This window comes from Ranitomeya variabilis, chromosome 3, assembly GCF_051348905.1.
Source record: "Ranitomeya variabilis isolate aRanVar5 chromosome 3, aRanVar5.hap1, whole genome shotgun sequence".
NCBI lineage: Eukaryota > Metazoa > Chordata > Amphibia > Anura > Dendrobatidae > Ranitomeya > Ranitomeya variabilis.
In genome coordinates, this window is record NC_135234.1 from 526669280 (window position 1) to 526692369 (window position 23090).

A 23090-nucleotide genomic window follows, 5' to 3' on the forward strand; every position below is an offset into this window, starting at 1 on the left:
AGAAATGATGCTGGGCAAGTTTTTTTTGTGAACAGAGAGTCGAAATTCAAAATGTTCCAATTTGTGTGAAACCACGAATTTCATAAATTCAACGGAAACTTGATACTTCACAGATTGATATGCTCATCTATAATCGCCATAATCTTTTTCCCATTGGGCAATGTTTCATTTTACTGACTTAGGCTTTTATTTAAGTACCCAGGTGAAGTAAAAATATTCCAGTGGTGCACCCTTTGACCCTCGAACCTTGAACGCATTCCTTACCTAAGATCGCTAACAGCCACATTTACATAAAAACTATGCATGATCTCAAAAAGTAGCAAGTGAAGTGAAAACTTGTTTATTCGAGTTGAACAAAAGTATTTGCAGGATCCTGATCCAGCAGCAAGGCCAGTAGTTCTTGGCCACTAGACAAGAACAAACCTGTGGAGTTCCTGACATCTCTCTTGATTGGTTGGCCCTGCGCTATCATTACGTTGTGGTACGATGTACATACAACTCTGTGGGGACCTATTAATCAAAATACATAGCATAAGTTTGGTACTCCACATAATGATGCAAAATAATGCAGTAACAACTCTGTTGCAAAAAAATAACGTTTCGGCAACAAACGGCCTTCTTCAGAACGGAGAGTGGCAAGGAGTGTGAATGGCTGGAGTCACACAGCATAAGATCATATAGGCCAAATGGATGTAGAAACAGTTGTTACTGCATGAAATAAATTATTTTGCATCATTATCTGGAGTGCCAAATTTCTTATACTATACATCTTGGAGTAGATTCCTATTTGAGCACCCATAATATGTGGGTGTGCTGCATATGCTTCTTTCATATTAATCAAAATAGTCACTGGAGATGCCACAGGTAGTACTAGGTCAGTCGTGTTGTTTTCTGGCGGCCATGGATTATTGACATAAACACATGGCCAATGGACCAGAGTCCAGCATACTTTTTCACTCAACTCTAGTGTTTATAAACTACCTTATAACTTACACTATTATGTGTGAGAAGAAGTAGCCATGGAATTCATAGAACCTAAGGTGTGCTTGGTGGAAAATATGGTGTTAACGTTGCCTTGTAACAGCTGTGGATATGTATAAATGCCAGAATGCCTGTATGGACACATGGAAACCACATATCCATATAGAGTATTTATTTATATGCTAGAACATTTGGGTTATACTTTCTTTTTAGCTTATCTGCCAAAATATAATTCTATAAATCTATACACTGACCATCTACAACACAACATATACTAAAATAAAATTAAAGCTAAAAGAGGCTGAACATTAATGCATTTGTCACAGAATGCAATATCGAGTTTACTGATTATTGTAAGTATTGTGGAATATGTTGGTGCTATATAAATAAAAAGTAATATTACTATATGCAGTTTTCGTAATTACCTCGTGGTGGGAATCACTATCAAATAGCTGTTGGCCAAACAAGCAGCTGACAGCTATCTCTCTAGTCCTTCTCCACCATTCACATGTACACTTGCTTGCATGCATTCTGAAGAGCAATAGAAAAGTACAGGTCCAGTTACATGGACCTAAAAGCAGACATTTAATATCCTGTTTACAGAGGCAAATCGTGGTAAATGACGCTCACTGAGTGATTTGTAGTAGATTGCGCTCAGTACCCATAGGCTGCCATGGTTCTTGGCAGTGAGTCCTGTTTACACAGGATGATGCACAGGATGAGGACATTGTCTGCACACAGGTTAGAAGAATCATTTTTATGTGTTTTAATGTGTTTGAGGAAAGCACAAGAACATCTCTTCAAGATGAGGTCAAGATAGGGAACATAATTAAAGGATGGATCCCTGGACAGAGGACATTAATACAAGATGGAGCATATTACTACAGGAAGGGACCAGAAGTGGAGACATTAGTAATTAAAGAGGCCAGGATGGAGAATATTATTAAAGCATGTAGAACATTATTCTAAAATGGGGCCAAGGATGAAAGACATTAATATGGGACGGAGGACATTACTTCAGGAAGGGACTAGAATGGCAGAAATGATTTGGGACATTATTACAGGATAGGGAAAATCATTACAATATCGGGGACATTTTTACAGAATGGGGTCCAGAATGGGGGACATTATTATAGAAAAGTTGCCAGGACAGGGGACATAATTACAGGATGGGTGAAAGGATCTGGGTTATTATTACATGATTGGGACATTATTACAAAACAAGAGACATTACTACAGGATGGAGGACATTATAACAGTATGGATGACATAATTACAGGATATGGGGACATTAGGAAATTATTTCAGGGGCCCACAGATCTTACCTTAATTTTGCACCAGTGCCCATAGAACTCTAGATACGACACTGAATGCCAGATAACTCTTTTGGCAGTTTGAAGGAACAACCGATGGATTAAGTGTTTAAAATACAAAATGCGAGATCCTCTGTTGGGAAGATCTGGACGGTCCCATGAACTTTGATGGTATGCCAATATTGGCAAGTTCAGACCACTTTATTCTGATGTGTGTGGGAGTTTTTCAGGCAATATTATCTTCCACAAGTCAGTTACCATTTATTATTGCTCAATGGGCGCTGATAACTAGCACTAAATAGCTACAAGTGTGAGCCAGAAGAGGAGATAGAAGTCCTGATAGATAAGATTCTACAGACAGATGGAACTCAGTCCTCAGTCACTACCCAGAGTTTCTGGAAAACTGACACTACATGTTTCCTCACTATTAATTGCTATGATTCCTCAGGGACCCAGCAGCAATGACAAACATGCTCCAACATGGCAGAAATGGTCCTATTTAGCTGACAATGCACAACAGTCAGGGTAATATTTGCAAGCCGCCATTATATATATGAAGAATGTAATGTAGCGTATGATCATGAGCAAATAAAATGTATGACCATTGCAGACAGCAAATGTGAGAGGAATGGCAATATTGCATGTTAAATATAGTACATTTCTTTCATCTCTATTTCATCCAGTCTGCACAGAAAGAACAGATGCTTTTCCTCCACATGGTAGTTAGTTAAATACCAATAACAGCTGCCCCAGCTCTCCACTGACAAGCAGCTCTGTAGGTAGAAACACATCTACATGTAGAAGAGAAAATATTACATTGCATCTCACAGCTCAGTGAAATCACACAGGTCATTTCTTCTTCCAGTGACAACCTTACAGCAAAGTAATGAGTGGAAGCTGAATTATTTCAGGCATTTGCCATATTATGTATTACCATGCCTGGGAGAACCCATTTGATGATTATTAAGCTCCAGAATGAAATCTTCATTTATACCAATTACATATAGGAACACTCACAAGCGTAACCCCATCGTCATTTTTCTCATTAACGCTTCCACCGGCTGCTAGCAGCTGCTTTACATCAGATAACATCACAGCTGCTCTCTGGGTTCTTATCTGTTGTAGGGAGCCAAGGTCAACACCTGCATAGGGGAGCAAGAAAATATGACTGGTGAAGAAGAGGATGGACATAATCCAGCTCTAATAAGTGTCACAAGAACTGGGTATACTTATACTAAAGCAACAGAAGAACTGAGTATACCAATACTGAAGTATTGGAAGAACTTAGTATACTTATATTGAAGTATCAGAAGAATTAAGAATACTTATACTATAGTACCAGAATACCTAAGTATACTTATACTGAAACACCAGAAGAACTGAGTATACTTTTCTGAAGTATCAGAAGAAAGGATTATACTGAAGTATCAGAAGAACTAAGTATGCTTATAATGAAGCATAAGAAGAGCTAAGTATACTTATCCTGAAGTACAAGAAGAACTAAGTATACTTATCCTGAAGTACAAGAAGAAGTAAGTATACTTATTCTGAAGCGCCAGAAGAACTGAGTATACTTATCCTGAAGCGCCAGAAGAACTGAGTATACTTATCCTGAAGTATCAGAAGAAAGGATTATACTTATACTGAAGTATCAGAAGAACTAAGTATGCTTATAATGAAGCATAAGAAGAGCTAAGTATACTTATCCTGAAGTATCAGAAGAACTAAGTATACTTATCCTGAAGTGCCAGAAGAAAGGATTATACTTATACTGAAGTATCAGAAGAACTAAGTATGCTTATAATGAAGCATCAGATGAGCTAAGTATACTTATCCTGAAGTAAAAGAAGAACTAAGTATACTTAAACCGAAGTATCAGAAGACCTAAGTATACTTATCCTGAAGTACTAGAAGAACTAAGTATACTTATCCTGAAGTACTAGAAGAACTAAGTATACTTATCCTGAAGTACTAGAAGAACCAAGTATACTTATCCTGAAGTACTAGAAGAACTAAGTATACTTATCCTGAAGTACTAGAAGAACTAAGTATACTTATCCTGAAGTACTAGAAGAACTAAGTATACTTATCCTGAAGTACTAGAAGAACTAAGTATACTTAAACCGAAGTATCAGAAGAACTAAGTATACTTATCCTGAAGTACTAGAAGAACTAAGTATACTTAAACTGAAGTATGAGAAGAATTAAGTACACTCACCGGCCACTTTATTAGGTACACCATGCTAGTAACGGGTTGGACCCCCTTTTGCCTTCAGAACTGCCTCAATTCTTCATGGCATAGATTCAACAAGGTGCTGGAAGCATTCCTCAGAGATTTTGGTCCATATTGACATGATGGCATCACACAGTTGCCGCAGATTTGTCGGCTGCACATCCCAAAGATGCTCCATACAAGGCAGGATGGATCCATGCTTTCATGTTGTTTACGCCAAATTCTGACCCTACCATCCGAATGTCGCAGCGGAAATTGACACTCATCAGACCAAGCAACGTTTTTCCAATCTTCTACTGTCCAATTTCGATGAGCTTGTACAAATTGTAGCCTCAGTTTCCTGTTCTTAGCTGAAAGGAGTGGTACCCGGTGTGGTCTTCTGCTGCTGTAGCCCATCTGCCTCAAAGTTCGACGCACTGTGCGTTCAGAGATGCTCTTAGGCCTACCTTGGTTGTAACGGGTGGCGATTTGAGTCACTGTTGCCTTTCTATCAGCTCGAACCAGTCTGCCCATTCTCCTCTGACCTCTGGCATCAACAAGGCATTTCCGCCCACAGAACTGCCGCTCACTGGATTTTTTTTCTTTTTCGGACCATTCTCTGTAAACCCTAGAGATGGTTGTGCGTGAAAATCCCAGTAGATCAGCAGTTTCTGAAATACTCAGACCAGCCCTTCTGGCACCAACAACCATGCCATGTTCAAAGGCACTCAAATCACCTTTCTTCCCCATACTGATGCTCGGTTTGAACTGCAGGAGATTGTCTTGACCATGTCTACATGCCTAAATGCACTGAGTTGCCGCCATGTGATTGGCTGATTAGAAATTAAGTGTTAACAAGAAGTTGGACAGGTGTACCTAATAAAGTGGCCGGTGAGTGTATACTTATAGTGCCGTTACTGTCTCTGATGATGTCCTACAACCTACAGAACATTATGATCTGCTGCACATTTAGGCTGGGCAAAATTTTTCCTACAGTGGCAGAAGAATTAGTCATTTTTTTCTTGGCCTTAGAGGGGTCATTCAACTTTGTGAACCTTTTTTTCTTCCTTAAATGTAAGCAATAGGGCTAAAAACAATTATATAAAACAATTTGCACTATATTCCTCCTATAGATGCTGTATTACAATGGTTATTGCTGACTGCAGATAGAGTTATCGGGGTTATCCATATTATCTTTATTTTATCAGATGTGTTGAGGACATGATTTTGTGCCACTTACTAATATATAAGTACTGTATGACAGGTTCTCCTCCTGCCCTAGTTAGTGCAGATTTCCTCACAAACCTCATAGCTCTCCAGTCCATAAAATGGCTGCTGGTGGAGGAGCATGTGACCAGACCTGTCTCCTCCAATAGAAAAACAGTTTTATCATGTGAGGTTTTCCATTAGATAAGACTGGTGGACAGGTCTGATCACATGCTCCTCCACCAGCAGCCATTGGCTATTATACGGACTGGAGAGCTGTGCAGTCTGTGAGGAAAGCTGCAGTAACAAGATCCGGAGGAGAACCTGTCATCACTATTTAATGATAAGTGTCACAGAGTCATGTCCTCAACACAGCTAGTATAATAAGGATAATGTGGCCGACCCCAATAACTCATTCTGCAGCCAGCAATGGACAGTGTAATACAGCGACTGTACTGGACAACCCATTCAAAGCCAAAACAAAACTTTAAAAATTTGGTCAAGTAACCAATTTGCCTCCTAAAATCTGAGACAGTAGATAAGCCGGCCCCATAAATAAGGTTTTGTCTATTTATTTTCAATTATTTACAGTGAAAACTTTCATTTTAATTTCTTATTCATCTCTATTTTGTCTGGAATATACAAAGGGCTTCAAGCTACTGTCAGATTTGATGAATTGCTACTGTTCTTCAGAGGCATTTTCTGCCGGCTCTAGGACCTTGACTGCTTGAGCAGTCATGGTTTAGGATTGTGAGCGTGCAAACTGTGAAGAATCAAGAATATCTGAAAAATGGCCTCTAACAGTCCTCGGAGGAAAACAGGCACAGAATGTTTTAGAATAGAAATGTGTTTTTGACACTATGTCACTTAACCATCTCATGGAAATACAGTACAATGCTGAAAAGTACGCAATAGGACATTATGTCAATACATAATAAAGATTATATATTAAATTGAATATTAAGCTACAGTTCCTGTTATATTTTCCAAGGCAAGAAACAACGAATCATATTAAATTGAGAGCCTGAGCCACCACTGCATAACCGGTTGGTGCAATCATGACCATTTAATTAGCTATTCTGCCATTTCATTACCAGGCTGTACTCATTACCTTAAAGGCCACTGTGCATGTATGCATGTAATAAGCATTAAAATGCACACATCAGAGGAAGGATTAATAAGTTCACATTTCTATTTTAATGAAGCTATTAATGAACAAGGATTAATTACTATTAAGTCCCACAGATAAATGGTTATGTTTTTTTTGCAATTACCTTACATTGCTAGACATATAAAATAAGTAATTCATTTGATGCAGTGTTTTATAGACCCTAGGAAGGACAAAAGGACAGTGGTAAAGAAGAAAACACAAAAGTTTTTGTCATTCGTGTGATGTCTAAGAAAAATTCATTTTTTTCAGCTCACATTTGGCCATTCAAGTCACATGTTTCCAGTTTTTCCAAGATCTGTTTTTTTCGGGACATAAAAATTAGCCACACTTAAGCAACAATAGCATTATATATTTTGATACGTACCATTTTCTTCTAAATAAGTTAAAATAATTGAGTTGGATTCAGTTCCTTCACTGGCATAGTCAAGAGGTACATTGCCATTTACATCTCTCAAAAGAACATTTGCCCCAGACTAAGGAGAAAAAAGAATAAAGCATAACACTAGGTAAAATGCAGTAAGCTTATATCATAGTACATTTTTAACTTTGTATTGAGTTAAAGTGCAAACATTTTATAAAGTGCAATAATTTATAAAATCACACAGATGGTGTTAGTTGCACCAAATTAATCAAGATGTTCACTTAACATAATCAATTTGTAATTCCCTATGCGTGGTCAACACTTTTTTTGCATCACCTCATAGTTACTGTACGTGTTCACCTCTATTTTGCTTTAAAAAAAATGACACCTGCTGTTAATAAATGTATTACACTTTATTAACCATGAACAGGTGCCAAAAATCATCTTATCGCTATAGTGTTGACAGCTCACAGCTTGCACACACCTCTGCATAGACCCACAGACTTTTCAATACCAAACTTAGAAAGAGTCCAGTAATGCAGACATAATCCCATAAAGCTTATTCCATCATGGTTAAAACAAGGTACTGAAATATTTTTTTATTCTATTTTAACCATGACACCATGATGGAATAAATGTTAAATCATATGGAATTATTTCTGCATTGCTGTATTCTAACAAAGTTTGCTATTTCTTTAGACAGTTTTGAAAACTGTCAGAGTTGGTAAGCAAAAGTGTCTAAATGCATAGTAAATTTGACACATAAGGGACAAAGATTCATCAAGATTGGGGTAGCAAACGCTCGATGTCAGTTTTTTTTTAAAATCTTTATTAAATTTTGCAAAAAGGAATACAAATACAAGTAGTGATAGAAACAAGACCACGTGAAAATAACAAACAGCGTTATCAAGGTAAAGTCACTGGTTGTAGATTGGTTCAACATGTTATAGAACATATCAGCGTAGGTGGCTCAAACTTAAACATTAATTCCTTAAATATTCAGGTAGATGATCAAAGGGGTATAAGAAAGAAAAAATGCATGAGAAAAAGATAAACTAAAAACACAAATATACACAAAGACCAAGGAGGGAGGGGGAAGGAATGTATTGAAAGGAGGGAGAGGGGGACATCAGAGAGGCTCTTAAAGAGTGGACTTAGTTTTCCCCAATGAGGTCAAGGTAATCAGAGGAAGATTTAAACTCCAGCCAATAAAGCGCTATGCCAGTCTTGATGGAGTAAAAGAGACACCTATTCCATGAAGAGGCACACGCCACGTAAAGAATTCAGTGCCTCTTCTAAGTGGTGTGTGCGTCTGTGTGCAGCACCATAAGTGGTTCTCCAGTGAAAATGTCAATAGAAGCAAAATCTTTTCCCAAATGTGCGATATACAAATATTTTGGTGCCAGGGAGGTTAACGAAAAAGCACAGCGAAGAGTGCTAAATTTATTGTTTCCTATGTAACACTTTTCAGAGAAAAGGTTAGTTGCAATGACTTTTGCTGAAGGGAAAATTATTTCTAATTCTTTGTTTTACAATTTAAAGAGAGTGAAATGTCAGAAAGCCAATAAAGATAAGAGAACAAACAGACTGTAGACCATAACTGCAAAAATAATATAAAGACAGAATACTAAACCAGATAAAAATGAGTTACAATAAAAGTAATGGAAGGTATCCAGCAAAAATATTCTATGTATCATAATTACCTGCTGAAAGAAACCAAGTAAATATAACAAAGCTAATAGGATTTGTATGTTTCATTACTTACGACAGTAAAAAGAATTGGATACATAAATTAGTTACCAGGAAAAATATACCTTTCGAATTAGAAGAAAAACCTATGAAGACCAAAAACTAAATCATAAATGTATGTTTAAGTATAAAAACCTGAAGGTGTCTCTTAATATATAATACTAGATGGTGGCCCGATTCTAACGCATCGGGTATTCTAGAATATGTATGTAGTATATAGCATAGCCCATGTAGTATATAACACAGCCCACACAGTATATAACAGCCCACGCAGTATATAACACAGCCCACGTAGTACAGAACACAGCCCATGTACTATATTGCACAGCCACATAGTATATAACACACCCCACGTAGTATATTGCACAGCGACGTAGTATATAACACAGCCCTCGCAGTATATAATACAGCCCACACAGTATATAATACAGCCCATGCAGTATATAACACAGCCCATGCAGTATATAACACAGCCCACGCAGTATATAACACAGCCCACATAGTATATTGTACAGCCACGCAGTATATAACACAGCCCATGTAGTATATAGCACAGCGACATAGTATATAACACAGCCCACGCAGTATATAATACAGCCCATGCAGTATATAACACAGCCCACGTAGTATATAGCAGTGTGGGCACCATATCCCTGTTAAAAAAACAATTAAAATAAAGATAGTTATATACTCACCTTCTGGCAGCCCCCGGATCCAGCCCAGGCCTTTAGCGATGCTCCTCGCGATGCTCCGTTCCCAGTAACGCTTTGCGGCAATAACCCGTGATCATGTAGCGGTCTCACGAGACCGCTAAGTCATCATCTCGTGAGACCGCTACATGATCTCGAGTCATTGCCGTAATGTATTCTTGGGACCGGAGCGTCGTGAGGAGCGGGAAAGGCTGCCGCGGAGGCCGGAAAGTGAGAATATAATGTTTTATTATTATTATTTTTAACATTATTAGGAATATTTTGTTATCTTTCCATATTCAAATATCGCACAATAGAGGACCATTGAAGTATATGGTATGGGTATCAAAATTCCGACGTTTCGGCTATATCATAAGCCTTTATCAAGAGATACCACTGTTATTTCATCATCGGGCAGCCTACGGTGAATTCGGGTGCTTGCAGAGGTCCGGAGTGCGGACCTCTGCAAGCACCCGAATTCACCGTAGGCTGCCCGATGATGAAATAACAGTGGTATCTCTTGATAAAGGCTTATGATATAGCCGAAACGTCGGAATTTTGATACCCATACCATATACTTCAATGGTCCTCTATTGTGCGATATTTGAATATGGAAAGATAACAAAATATTCCTAATAAAATCATTACATTTTTGCTTGAAACAGTGTGCCAGATTTTTTCATAGACTGTTTGTATATTTTTCTAGAGCACCTGTATCTAAAACAGTGAGCCACTCCTTTAGTTGTTCTGGATCTAAGTATTTTTAACATTATATATTTTTACTATTGATGCTGCATAGGCAGCATCAATAGTAAAAAGTGAAACGGTGTTTAAATCCTGCCCCAATATTGCTGATTGATTACCAATCAGCGACTTGGGATTTCCGTTACGGAACTTACAGACAAACAGACGGAAGTACCCCTTAGACAATTTTATATATATAGATAACCATTTCCATAGAACGGAGTAGAGGAGGGAAATTAGTGATGAGAAGGCTAAAATAACTTGAGGAGTTAGTTATTTGGGGCATCTAGGAGATGGAGGTCCTGATTAGCCTACAATTTTGTATCTGTTATTTTTTATATAATCTGGGTTTTAGAAAATTTTGCGGTATATTCTTGGAAATTTATATCTAATAGTAATTAAAAAAAGCTACAAATAAGATGTAAAAATATAAGGCACCTGTTTGTAAGATGCATAATAATAGCAGTTCATAAATTCTGCTAATATTGGAATACCTCACTTTATGAGATGGTGTTTTTGATAGAAAACAGAAACTGGGAATTTACATTTCCAATGGATTTTCCAATGTGTTTTAAACCAACCTGCATTTGTAGTTAGAAACATTCTAACACTCTCGCACCCCTCCAATCTATTCTAAACTCTACTGGCCGACTAATCCACCTGTCCCCCCGCTATTCCCTAGCCTCTCCCCTCTGTCAATCCCTGCACTGGCTCCCCATTACCCAAAGACTCCAGTTCAAAACCCTAACCATGGCATACAAAGCCATCCACAACCTGTGTACTCCATACATCTGTGACCTCGTCTACCGGTACTTACCTGCACGCAACCTCCGATCCTCACAAGGTCTTCTTCTCTACTCCCCTCTTATCTCCTCTTCTCATAATCGCATACAAGATTTCTCCTGTGAATCACCCCTACTCTGGAACTCTCTACCATAATATATCAGACTCTCGCCTACCATGGAAACCTTCAAAAAGAACTTGAAGACTTGAACTCTTCAGACATGCCTACAATCTACAGTAACCACTGATCGACCAAACCACTGCACAACCAGCTCTACCATGGCCTACTGTATCCTCACCCATCCCTTGTAGATTGTGAGCTCTCGCGGGCAGGGTCCTCTCTCCTCCTGTACCAGTCATGACTTGTATTGTTCAAGATTATTGTAATTGTTTTTATGTATACCCCTCCTCACATGTAAATCACCATGGAATAAATGGCACTATAATAATAAATAATAATAATGATAATTCTGATTATATGGCAGATTTTGTTGCAATCCTGCCACAGTAAAAAAGAACTACAGCAAACGTATAGCATGGCTGTAAAAAGGAAGTGTACTTTCAACAAAGTTTGTATAAATTTATAGTATAAGAAGGAAACTTTATAATGCATGTCATCAACTTGAAATATAAATAATAGAGTGAAACATCTGGACTTTGTTCAGTCCTCTTAGTCATTAATAAGAACCAGATATACATAACTTCTGATATTAATACACTCGTAAAAATAATTGCCAACAATGATATTGACAGTTGTAAGCAATATAATTGAACTTTTTATCAGGAAACATGTCTTTAAAAAAAGAACAATAAAAAGATAAATTAACAGTTCATTAACTGGAATTTGGCCACCATCAGAGCAAAGTTAAAAAAAAAAACTAAAAATTAAGTCATTTCACTCCTCTTTATACCCTTATTCCATTAAAACAGAAAATAATAGAGTTGTATAGTGATAAAGCAAGAATGCTTGCTACTCAGGGGACTAGAATTTTCACACTATGTTATCATTTTTCAGATGTAGTTGTCTGGAACAATGTTTTTCAACTTTGCCCATTGCTCATGTGAAGAAGTGATTAGCCCTTTAGCTATTTTCACATTCCATCCATAAACTAGCTAGCCACTTTAAATACGAGCAGAACTCATCCCTTGATAGATGATTACCAACAGGAAGAGTAGAAATGGAAGAGAAGCTCCTTTTCCTCTTTGAAATGATAAAAACAACGCATACAGTGGGTATGGAAATTATTCAGAAAGTATTCAGACCCCTTTGGTAAATTCAAAAAAGTTCATTTTTTTTATCATTAACCCCTTTACCCCCAAGGGTTGTTTGCACGTTAATGACCGGGCCAATTTTTACAATTCTGACCACTGTCCCTTTATGAGGTTATAACTCTGGAACGCTTCAACGGATCCTGGTGATTCTGACACATTTTTATCATGACATATTGTACTTCATTATAGTGGTAACATTTCTTTGATATTACCTGTGTTTAATTGTGAAAAAAATGGAAATTTGGCGAAAATTTTGAAAATTTTGCAATTTTCTAAATTTGAATTTTTATACAATTAAATTACAGAGATATGTCACACAAAATACTTAATAAGTAACATTTCCCACATGTCTACTTTACATCAGCACAATTTCGGAACCAACATTTTTTTTTGTTTGGGAGTTATAAGGGTTAAAAGTTGACCAGGAATTTCTCATTTTTACAACACCATTTTTTTGGGGACCACATCTCATTTGAAGTCATTTTGAGGGGTCTATATGATGGAAAATACCCAAGTGTGACACCATTCTAAAAACTACACCCCTCAAGGTGCTCAAAACCACATTCAAGAAGTTTATTAACCCTTCAGGTGTTTCACAGGAATTTTTGGAATGTTTAAATAAAAATTAACATTTAACTTTTTTACACAAAAAATTTAATTCAGCTCCAATTTATTCTATTTTACAAAGGGTAACAGGAGAAAATGGACCCCAAAAGTTGTTGTACAATTTATTCCGAGTACGCCGATACCCCATATGTGGGGGTAAACCACTGTTTGGGCGCATGGCAGAGCTCGGAAGGGAAGGCGCGCCATTTGACTTTTCAATGCAAAATTGACTGGAATTGAGATGGGACGCCATGTTGCGTTTGGAGAGCCACTGATGTGCCTAAACATTGAAACCCCCCACAAGTGACACCATTTTGGAAAGTAGACCCCCTAAGGAACTCATCTAGATGTGTTGTGAGAGCTTTGAAACCCCAAGTGTTTCACTACAGTTTATAACGCAGAGCCGTGAAAATAAAAATTCTTTTTTTTCCCCACAAAAATTATATTTTAGGCCCCAGTTTTGTATTTTCCCAAGAGTAACAGGAGAAATTGGACCCCAAAAGTTGTTGTCCAATGTGTCCTGAGTACGCTGATACCCCATATGTTGAGGTAAACTCCTGTTTGTGCGCACGGGAGAGCTCGGAAGGGAAGGAGCACTGTTTTACTTTTTCAACGCAGAATTGGCTGGAATTGAGATCGGACGCAATGTCGCATTTGGAGAGCCCCTGATGTGCCTAAACAGTGGCAACCCCCCAATTATAACTGAAACCCTAATCCAAACACACCCCTAACCCTAATCTCAACTGTAACCCTAACCACACCCCTAACCCTGACACACTCCTAACCCTAATCCCAACCCTATTACCAACTGTAAATGTAATCCAAACCCTAACCCTAACTTTAGCCCCAACCCTAACTTTAGCCCCAACCCTAACCCTAACTGTAGCCCTAACCCTAGCCCCAACCCTAACCCTAACCCTAACCCTAGCCCTAACCCTAACCCTAATGGGAAAATGGAAATAAATAAATTTTTTTTAATTTTTTTTATTTTTATTTAAGGGGGTGATGAAGTAGGGGGTTTGATTTACTATTTATAGTGGGTTTTCTAGCTGATTTTTATGATTGGCAGCCGTCACACACTAAAATACATTTTTTATTGCAAAAAATGTTTTTTGCGTTACCACATTTTGAGTGCTATAGTTTTTCCATATTTTGGTCCACAGAGTCATGTGAGGTTTTGTTTTTTGCGGGTTGAGTTGACATTTTTATTGGTAACATTTTCGGGCACATGACATTTTTTGATCGATTTTTATTCCGATTTTTGTGAGGCAGAATGACCAAAAGCCAGCTATTCATGAATTTCTTTTGGGGGGGCGTTTATACAGTTCCGCGTTTGGTAAAATGGATAAATCAGTTTTATTCTTTGGATCAGTACGATTACAGCGATACCTCATTTATATCATTTTTTTATGTTTTGGCGCTTTTATACGATAAAAACTATTTTATAGAAAAAATAATTATTTCTGCATCGCTTTATTCTGAGGACTATAACTTTTTTATTTTTTTGCTGATGATGCTGTATTGTGGCTCGTTTTTTGCGGGACAAGATGACATTTTCAGCGGTACCATGGTTATTTATTTCCGTCTTTTTGATCGCATGTTATTCCACTTTTTGTTCGGCGGTATGATAATAAAGCATTGTTTTTTGCCTCGTTTTTTTTTTTTTTTTACGGTGTTCACTGAAGGGGTTAACTAGTGGGACAGTTTTATAGGTCGGGTTGTTACGGATGCGGTGATACTAAATATGTGTACTTTTATTGTTTTTTATTTTTATTTAGCTAAAGGAATATATTTATTGGAACAATATTTTTTTTAATTATTATTTATTTAGGGTTTTTTTTTTTTTTGTTACACATGTAATTATTTTTTTTTTTTACATTTTTACTTTGCTCCAGGGGGGACATCACAGTAAAGTGACAGATCGCCGATCTGACACTTTGCTGTGCACTGTGTCAGATCGGCGATCACACAGCACAGCAGGGAGGCTTCCCGGCGCCTGCTCTGAGCAGGCGCTGTGAAGCCAGCTCCCTGCAGGACCCGGGTGCAGCCCTGTGGACATTTTGGATCTGGGGACTGCAGGGAGGAGACGCTCGGTACAAGGTGAGCACATCGCCTTGTACCGATCGTCTCAGGGAAGCCCGCAGGGAGCCCCCTCCCTGCGCGATGCTTCCCTATACCGCCGCCACACTGTGATCATGTTTGATCGCAGTGTGCCGGGGGTTAATGTGCCGGGGATGGTCCGTGACCGCTCCTGGCACATAGTGCCGGATGTCAGCTGCGATAGTCAGCTGACATCCGGCCGCGATCGGCCGCGCTCCCCCCGTGAGCGCGGCCAATCGGGCTGGACGTACTATTCTGTACTTGTGAAGTAAGGCCCACCCCGCATGGACGGAATAGTACGTCCGATGACAGAAAGGGGTTAATGTACACTCTGCACTTTTTTTATGCTTTGTCACTTTTACACAATAATGCAATTTTATTTAAAAATTGTTTTTGCATTGCTATATTCCGAGAGCTAAAGTTTTTCTATTTTTCCACTGATTGATCTGTATGATGGAACCTTGTTTTTTCCGTGACAAGATGATGTTTTCAATGATGCCATTTTTATTTACATTTGATTTTTTAATCATGTTTTATTTAACTTTTTTGACAAGCATATCTTTCCGCCACATTTTTCTACCATGTTAACAAGTATGCCAGCTTTACTGGTTGGGTCTCGCCAGATGCGGCAATACCAAATATGTCTACTTTAATTTATATATATATATATATATATATATATATATATATATATATACTGTATATATATATATATATATATATATATATATATATATATATATATATATATATATATATATATATATTTCCTGGTATACTATATATATATTTTTTTTTGTTCTTTACTTTGTGATTTTTTTCAATATTCATACAATCTTTAAAAACATTTTTTCTCCTTTGTAACTTGTCCCAGGATGAGACACCAACTTTTCCTGCCTTGATGATATAATACTCTTAGATTATTCTCTGCCACATAGGGAGGAGGCATGTCAGCTCCTGCTCTCAGCAGTAACTTACAGGCCACTGTACCTGTGTGACATCCTTTGACCCGGGATCACAATGGAGACCATCAGAAAGATGCGATTGCATTGATTGATTGTGCTAATTGGAGCAGAGAGAGAACTCACTTCCTTTGTAATAAGATTGATGTTGCTGGCGCTATTGACAGCTGCATTAGAGGGGTTAAACGCCTGCGATCTGCACCTGTCGTAAGCACTGCTGCAGGGTGTCAGCACTGATATAGCGCTGACACCCGCTTTTAATAGCGCCGGCAGTCGGAGTGAGCCCATGTGATTGTCATGCCATACATGTATGGCGGTTTGTGGGAACACACCTCCTGCATTGCCGTACATGTATGGCGGATGTCGTGAAAGAGTTAAAGATTAGATTTTGCAGAACAGCTTTGCTACCCATAAAGCAGATTGTGCTGTGTGAATATGTATAAGAAACAGTTTTTCTCCTGCAAAATCAAATGACTGTTTAGCATTAAATAGAAAAAAAGTACTGTAGGTCACGGATGCCCAGCACTTTACCTGGTTTAATCCTTCAGCTTAAAGAGGAAGGCACCAAACTGAATCTTTGTCCCAGATACAGGGAAGCCTAGTTCAGTCTCTGTTTTAAAGCATGTCACTGAAGCTCTATAGGGGATGTAGAGATAATAGATGCAGCTGCATCAAACAACCAATGTGACCCTATGGCCTACTTGCCACATACTAAGATACTAAGATTGTAAGGCATAATATACATGAAAAATCCCAAAATTAGATTTTGTTTTGAGGGCCAAGAGCCTTAAGCTACACCTCTACATTCCATACTTGGTGCATCACAAAAATCTTAAATTTACGTTTTAAAGCTCCTTGTGGTGACTGGAAAATAACAGTTTCAGATTGTTTTGTATAAAATGTATTATTTCAGCCAAAAGACTGCAACTGTTTTACCCTAGGCGACAAATGTTCCAGTAAATAAAGTAGGTTGAATCCTGATAGCTTTGATTTCATTACTGGTTTCAATTATAATATTATAGATGACCTCAATACAGTGCTTGGTGGGAGGCTACATTTAGTCATAAACAAAGTCACAGTATCATTATTAACCTCATCGCTAAATGAAAGAAACGTTACCCATAAAAGTATGATATTGAAGCTATGAACTGGAAAATGAATAAAAGAATGAAATAGGAAAAGTGATGACAGACTAAGGCAATGATCATTTCTGGAAGCTGGACACAATTTTATTCACTGATGACAAGTACCATTAACAAATTTATTTTTACTGTTGATGGGTTTATGTGTAGTAAGTAAATCTTATAATAGATTGTACTTTTGTAAGTATAAATTGTCAGGTCTCTTATAAGATCCTTATTTAAGGGCAACCAACACAGGATAGAGAAGAAAAGCAGGACATAGGACATACACAGAACAAGCATTATAAAACCTAGGGAGATCTCCCTCAAGATACTAAAACAGCTTAGTCCTTCAATGGACAATCTTTTGTATTGTGCCATGATGACATAGAAAAACGTGTACTTGGTCTGCCACAATGTTTACAGAGGTTGTGAGTGTCAAAGTGTAATCCATAAAAAATCTCCACGATATAAAATATATATATAGCCCCTGTAACAATGCTATTCACTTAAGGAGCGATACGAGGTATCACAGGAACTGTTTCTATTTAAAAGTCTTCATAAACCTTCGATCCTCTCAAGAGCTCCTTCTCTACTCCCCTCTCATCTCGTCTTCCCACAACCACATCCAAGACTTCTACAGTGCTTCCCCCATACTCTGGAGCTCTCTACCCCAACACATCAGACTCTCGCCTACCATAGAAACCTTCAAAAAGAACCTGAAGACTCACCTCTTCCAACAAGCCTACAGCCTGTAGTGATCCTCAACCTACTAAACCGCCGCAGATCCAGCTCTACCCTCTCCTAGTGTATCCTCACCCATCCCCTGCAAACTGTGATGCTCATGTTTACTGTATTTGTCTATATTTGCCCCCTTTTCACATGTAAAGCGCCATAGAATAAATGGCACTATAAAAAATGTATTATAATAATAATAATAAACCACATCACAGGAAATCTTAAGCACAGCCCTTGTCCAGCACAAAATAAACATAAAGCTAACAGTTCTTTGTTATGATCTGGTGGCCTAAGAGCAGCATGAGACATACTCTGGAGAAGGTGGTACCTGTACTGACCGCAGACCCTGAACTTAACACCGCAACTAGAAGTAGCCGTGGAATGTACCTAGCGCTCCCTAGACATCTTGACACAGCCGGAGGACTAATTACTCCTAGAGATAGAAAAGGGAAAACTATCTTGCCTCAGAGAAAATCCCCAAAGGATAGACAGCCCCCCACAAATATTGACTGTGAGAGGAGAGGGAAAAAACATACACAGACTGAAATGAGAATTTAGCAAAGGAGGCCACTTCTAGCTAAATAGAAAGGATAGGACAGAGTACTATGCGGTCAGTATTAAAACACTAGAAAATATCCACCACAGAAAATACAAAATCTCCACAGCTAACTAAAGATATGGAGGGTATATCTGCATCTCCAGAGATACCAGATTGGCTCAACAAATCCTTATACAGACCAAGCTGGACAAGATAAAAACATGGAAAAGAACTGAACAATAAGGCCACAGCATGTGGACAGCAAAAATCAAGGCCAGAACTTATCTTTGTTGAATTGAACTGCAAAGCAGAAGAGACCAGGCAGGGATGTGAATCCTCCAGGAACAATGGACAACTGGCACTGACTAAAGGGTGAAGCAAGACTAAATAGCCCAGTCAAAATTGCAAAAAGTGAACACACCTGATAAATGCTGCGATTCAGAGACAGCAGCTCTACCACTTAACACCACCGGAGGGAACCCAAGAGCAGAATTCACAACAGTACCCCCCCTTGAGGAGGGGTCACCGAACCCTCACCAGAGCCCCCAGGCCGATCCGGACGAGCCAAATGAAAGGCACGAACCAAATCATCAGCATGAACAACAACCCAAGAATTATCCTCCTGGCCATAACCCTTCCATTTGACAAGATACTGAAGCTTCTGCCTCGAAAAACGAGAATCCAAAATCTTCTCAACCACATACTCCAACTCCCCATCAATCAACACCGGGGCAGAGGATCAACAGAGGGAACAACGGGCACCACATATTTCCGCAACAAAGATCTATGAAAAACATTATGGATGGAAAAAGAGGCTGGAAGGGCCAAACGAAAAGACACTGGATTGATAATCTCAGAAATCCTATAAGGGCCAATAAACCGAGGCTTAAAATTAGGGGAAGAAACCTTCATAGGGACATGACGGGAAGACAACCAGACCAAATCCCCAACCCGAAGCCGGGAACCAACACACCGACGACGGTTAGCAAAACGCTGAGCCCCCTCCTGAGACAACACCAAATTGTCAACAACATGAGCCCAAATTTGCTGCAACCTGTCAACCACAGAGTCCACCCCAGGACAATCAGAAGGCTCAACCTGCCCCGAAGAAAAACGAGGATGAAAACCAGAGTTACAAAAGAAGGGTGCAACCAAGGTAGCAGAACTTGCCCGATTATTAAGGGCAAACTCGGCCAATGGCAAGAAAGCCACCCAATCATCCTGATCAGCAGACACAAAGCATCTCAAATAAGTTTCCAAAGTCTGATTAGTTCGCTCGGTTTGGCCATTTGTCTGAGGATGAAATGCGGAAGAAAAAGACAAAGAATGCCATGCAAACAAACCACATGCTGAAAAAACAACGGAACTAAATCAGAAGAGGAAGGCAACTTAGGCAAAGGTACCAAATGAACCATCTTATAAAACCGGTCACAAACCATCCAGATAACTGACATCCTCTGGGAAACCGGAAGATCCGAAATAAAATCCATAGAAATATGCGTCCAAGGCCTCTCAGGGACCGGCAAAGGCAAAAGCAACCCACTAGCGCGGGAACAGCAAGGCTTGGCCCGCGCACAAGTCCCACAGGACTGCACAAAGAACGCACATCCCGTGACAAAGAAGGCCACCAAAAGGACCTACCAACCAAATCTCTGGTACCAAAAATCCCAGTATGACCAGCTAACACAGAACAATGAACCTCCGAAATCACTTTACTAGTCCATCTGTCAGGAACAAACAATTTCCCCACTGGACATCGGTCAGGTTTATCAGCCTGAAACTTCCGAAGAACCCGTCGTAAATCAGGGGAGATGGCAGAAAGAATCACCCCTTCCATCAGAATACCGACCGGCTCAAGGACCCCAGGAGAATCAGGCAAAAAGCTCCTAGAGAGGGCATCAGCCTTAACATTCTTAGAACCCGGAAGATACGAGACCACAAAATCAAAACGGGAGAAAAACAGAGACCATCGGGCCTGTCTAGGATTCAGCCGTTTGGCAGACTCGAGATAAATCAGATTCTTATGATCGGTCAAGACCACAATACGGTGCTTGGCCCCCTCAAGCCAATGTTGCCACTCCTCAAATGCCCACTTCATAGCCAACAACTCACGATTGCCGACATCATAATTGCGTTCCGCAGGCGAAAACTTATGAGAAAAGAAGGCACACGGTTTCATCAAGGAACCATCAGAATTCTTCTGAGACAAAACGGCCCCTGCCCCAATCTCAGAAGCATCAACCTCAACCTGAAAAGGAAGAGAAACATCCAGCTGACGCAACACAGGGGCAGAAGTAAATCGGCGTTTAAGCTCCTGAAAGGCAGAAACAGCCGCAGAGGACCAATTCATCACATCAGCGCCTTTCTTCGTCAAATCGGTCAGGGGTTTAACCACACTGGAGAAGTTGGCAATTAAACGGTGATAAAAATTAGCAAAGCCCAAAAATTTCTGAAGGCTCTTCACGGATGTGGGCTGGATCCAATCATGAATGGCCTGGACCTTAACAGGATCCATTTCTATAGATGAGGGAGAAAAAATGAAGCCCAAAAAAGAAAGAAATCTTCTGTACTCCAAAGAGGCACTTAGACCCCTTCACAAACAAGGCATTATCACGAAGGATCTGAAATACCATCCTGACTTGTTTCACATGAGACTCCCAATCATCTGAAAAAATCAAAATATCATCCAAATATACAATCATGAATTTATCAAGATATTTCCGAAATATATCATGCATGAAGGACTGAAACACAGATGGAGCATTAGAGAGTCCGAATGGCATCACAAGGTATTCAAAATGGCCTTCGGGCGTATTAAACGCAGTTTTCCATTCGTCACCCTGCTTAATACGAACAAGATTATATGCCCCTCGAAGGTCAATCTTAGTAAACCAACTAGCCCCCTTAATCCTAGCAAACAGATCAGAAAGCAAAGGCAAAGGGTATTGGAATTTGACCGTGATCTTATTCAAGAGGCGATAATCAATACAGGGTCTCAAGGAGCCATCATTTTTGGCAACAAAAAAAAAACCTGCTCCCAATGGTGAAGAAGATGGCTGAATATGCCCCTTCTCCAAGGACTCCTTAACATAGCTCCGCATGGCGGTATGTTCTGGCACAGACAGGTTGAAAAGTCGGCCCTTAGGGAACTTACAGCCTGGAATCAAGTCAATAGCACAATCACAGTCCCTATGCGGTGGAAGGGAAATGGACTTGGGCTCATTGAATACATCCTGGAAATCTGACAAAAACTCAGGAATTTCAGAAGAGGGGGAGGAGGCAATTGACATCAAAGGAACGTCACCATGAACCCCCTGACAACCCCAACTAGTCACAGACATAGATTTCCAATCTAATACCGGATTATGCACCTGTAACCATGGGAAACCCAGCACAATAGCTTCATGCAAATTATGCAACACCAGAAAACAACAATCTTCCTGATGGGCTGGCGCCATGCACATGGTCAGATGTGTCCAAAACTGAGGTTTATTTTTAGCCAACGGTGTAGCATCAATGCCCCTCAAAGGAATAGGACTCTGCAAAGGCTGCAAGGGGAAACCACAACGTCTGGCAAATTCTAAGTCCATTAAGTTTAGAGCGGCGCCTGAATCAACAAATGCCATGACAGAAAATGACGATAATGAGCAGATCAGGGTCACAGATAACAGAAATTTAGGTTGTACAGTACTGATGGTAACAGAACTAGCGATTCTCTTGGTACGCTTAGGGCAATCAGAAATAACATGAGCAGAATTGCAGCAGTAAAAACACAACCTATTCTGACGTCTGAATCCTTGTCGTTCAGCTCTAGACACAATCCTATCACACTGCATAGGCTCAGGACTCTGCACGGAAGACAATGCCATAGTGTGCACAACTCTGCGCTCGCGCAAGCGCCGATCAATCTGAATGGCCAGAGACATAGAATCACTCAGACCAGTAGGCGTGGGGAACCCCACCATAACATCTTTAACGGATTCAGAAAGACCCTTTCTGAAGATTGCCGCCAAGGCATCCTCATTCCATTTAGTCAGTACAGACCATTTTCTAAACTTCTGGCAATATGATTCTGCCACTTCTTGACCCTGAGACAGGGCCAACAAGGTCTTCTCAGCATGATCCACTGAATTAGGTTTGTCATACAATAACCCAAGTGCCTGAAAAAAGGTGTCTACATTAAGCAACGCCGGATTCCCAGGTTCCAGGGCAAATGCCCAATCCTGGGGGTCACCACGCAGCAGAGATATAATAATTTTAACCTGCTGGATGGGATCACCAGAGGAACGGGGTTTCAGAGCAAAAAACAGTTTACAGTTATTTTTAAAGCTCAGAAATTTGGACCTATCCCCGAAAAACAAATCAGGAGTTGGAATTCTAGGCTCTAAAACCGGAGTCTGAACGATATAATCGGAAATACCCTGTACTTTAGCAGCAAGTTGATCCACACGAGAAGCCAATCCCTGAACATCCATACCAGCGCCGAACTCCTGAGCCACCCAGAGGTAAAGAGGGAAGAAAAAAAAAAAACACAACAGACTACA

The 23090-nt window shown here is 39.5% G+C and overlaps 1 protein-coding gene across 3 annotated transcripts in view; it reads right to left on the bottom strand.

Moving 5' to 3' along the window:
- Positions 1-23090, bottom strand: part of MYO16 (myosin XVI) — a 685244-nt gene that overhangs the window by 419496 nt on the left and 242658 nt on the right. For all 3 annotated transcript variants that reach the window (XM_077297020.1, XM_077297019.1, XM_077297018.1), the window contains exons 5-6: positions 7248-7356; positions 3312-3436 (exon numbers count right to left, since the gene is read on the bottom strand). In XM_077297020.1, the coding sequence (XP_077153135.1) occupies positions 3312-3436; positions 7248-7356 (234 nt within the window). The remainder of the gene's footprint in view (positions 1-3311; positions 3437-7247; positions 7357-23090) is intronic.